The following is a 712-nucleotide window of genomic DNA, read 5'->3' on the forward strand; positions in this document are numbered from 1 at the left end:
CAACAAGAAGAGCAGCAGCTGCTGCAGCGTATTCATCTGCTGCAGTACCAACTCGAAGAGGCGAGAAGGGGAGCTGTCTTCATAGAGCAGGAACAACCGAGTGGGAGCCAGCTGCAAGAGAGGGAGCAACAGCAGGAGCAGCAGCGGGAACAGCAGCAGGAAGAGCAGCAGCGGGAAAAGCTGCAGCAGGAGGAGCAGAAGCAGAAAAATAGACAGCAGGAAGAGCTGCAGCGGCAGGCGGACAAGCAGGAGGAAAAGAAGCAACAGGACGAAGACAAGGAGAAGAAAGAGAAGCAGCAGAAAAAGGATGCACGGACGAAGCAAGAGTAATTGGAAACAGCCCAGGACCACGACTGTAGCACTCCCTGAAGGTGCTGGTGCTGCTGCAGCGGCAGCAGTAGGAGCAGCAACACCTGAGGGGAGAGAAAGAGGGAAGGTAATAGAGAGCTGCGGAGTAGCAGCAGCTGTCGCACAAGCAGCAGCCGCTGCTACTCCTGCTGCAGAAAGGCTGCAAAAGCAGCTGATGATGATGCAGGAACTGCAGCAGGAGCAACAACAACAGCAGGTAAGCGGGGGAAAACAGCAGCACAACCGGCAGCAGCAGCAGTGGAAACGGCAACAACCAAGGCGAAGGGGGGGCCGGAGCAACAGCATCTGCGGCAGAGGGAAGCAGCAGCAACGGCTGCAGGAGAAAGCTAATAGATGAAATGTT

General features: G+C 56.0%; 1 protein-coding gene across 1 annotated transcript in view; it reads left to right on the forward strand.

The window, feature by feature from the left end:
* The window catches only part of EMH_0068830 (uncharacterized protein), a gene marked incomplete at both ends in the record, with an annotated part of 2,363 nt that extends 1,664 nt beyond the window's left edge, over window positions 1-699 (forward strand). The window contains 2 exons of the mRNA XM_013498802.1: window positions 46-326; window positions 504-699. Coding sequence (XP_013354256.1) covers window positions 46-326; window positions 504-699 — 477 coding nt within the window. The remainder of the gene's footprint in view (window positions 1-45; window positions 327-503) is intronic.
* Between the last annotated feature and the right edge of the window lie 13 nt (window positions 700-712).

Source organism: Eimeria mitis, genomic scaffold (assembly GCF_000499745.2).
Source record: "Eimeria mitis Houghton genomic scaffold, Emh_scaff3718, whole genome shotgun sequence".
Taxonomy (NCBI): Eukaryota; Apicomplexa; class Conoidasida; order Eucoccidiorida; family Eimeriidae; genus Eimeria; species Eimeria mitis.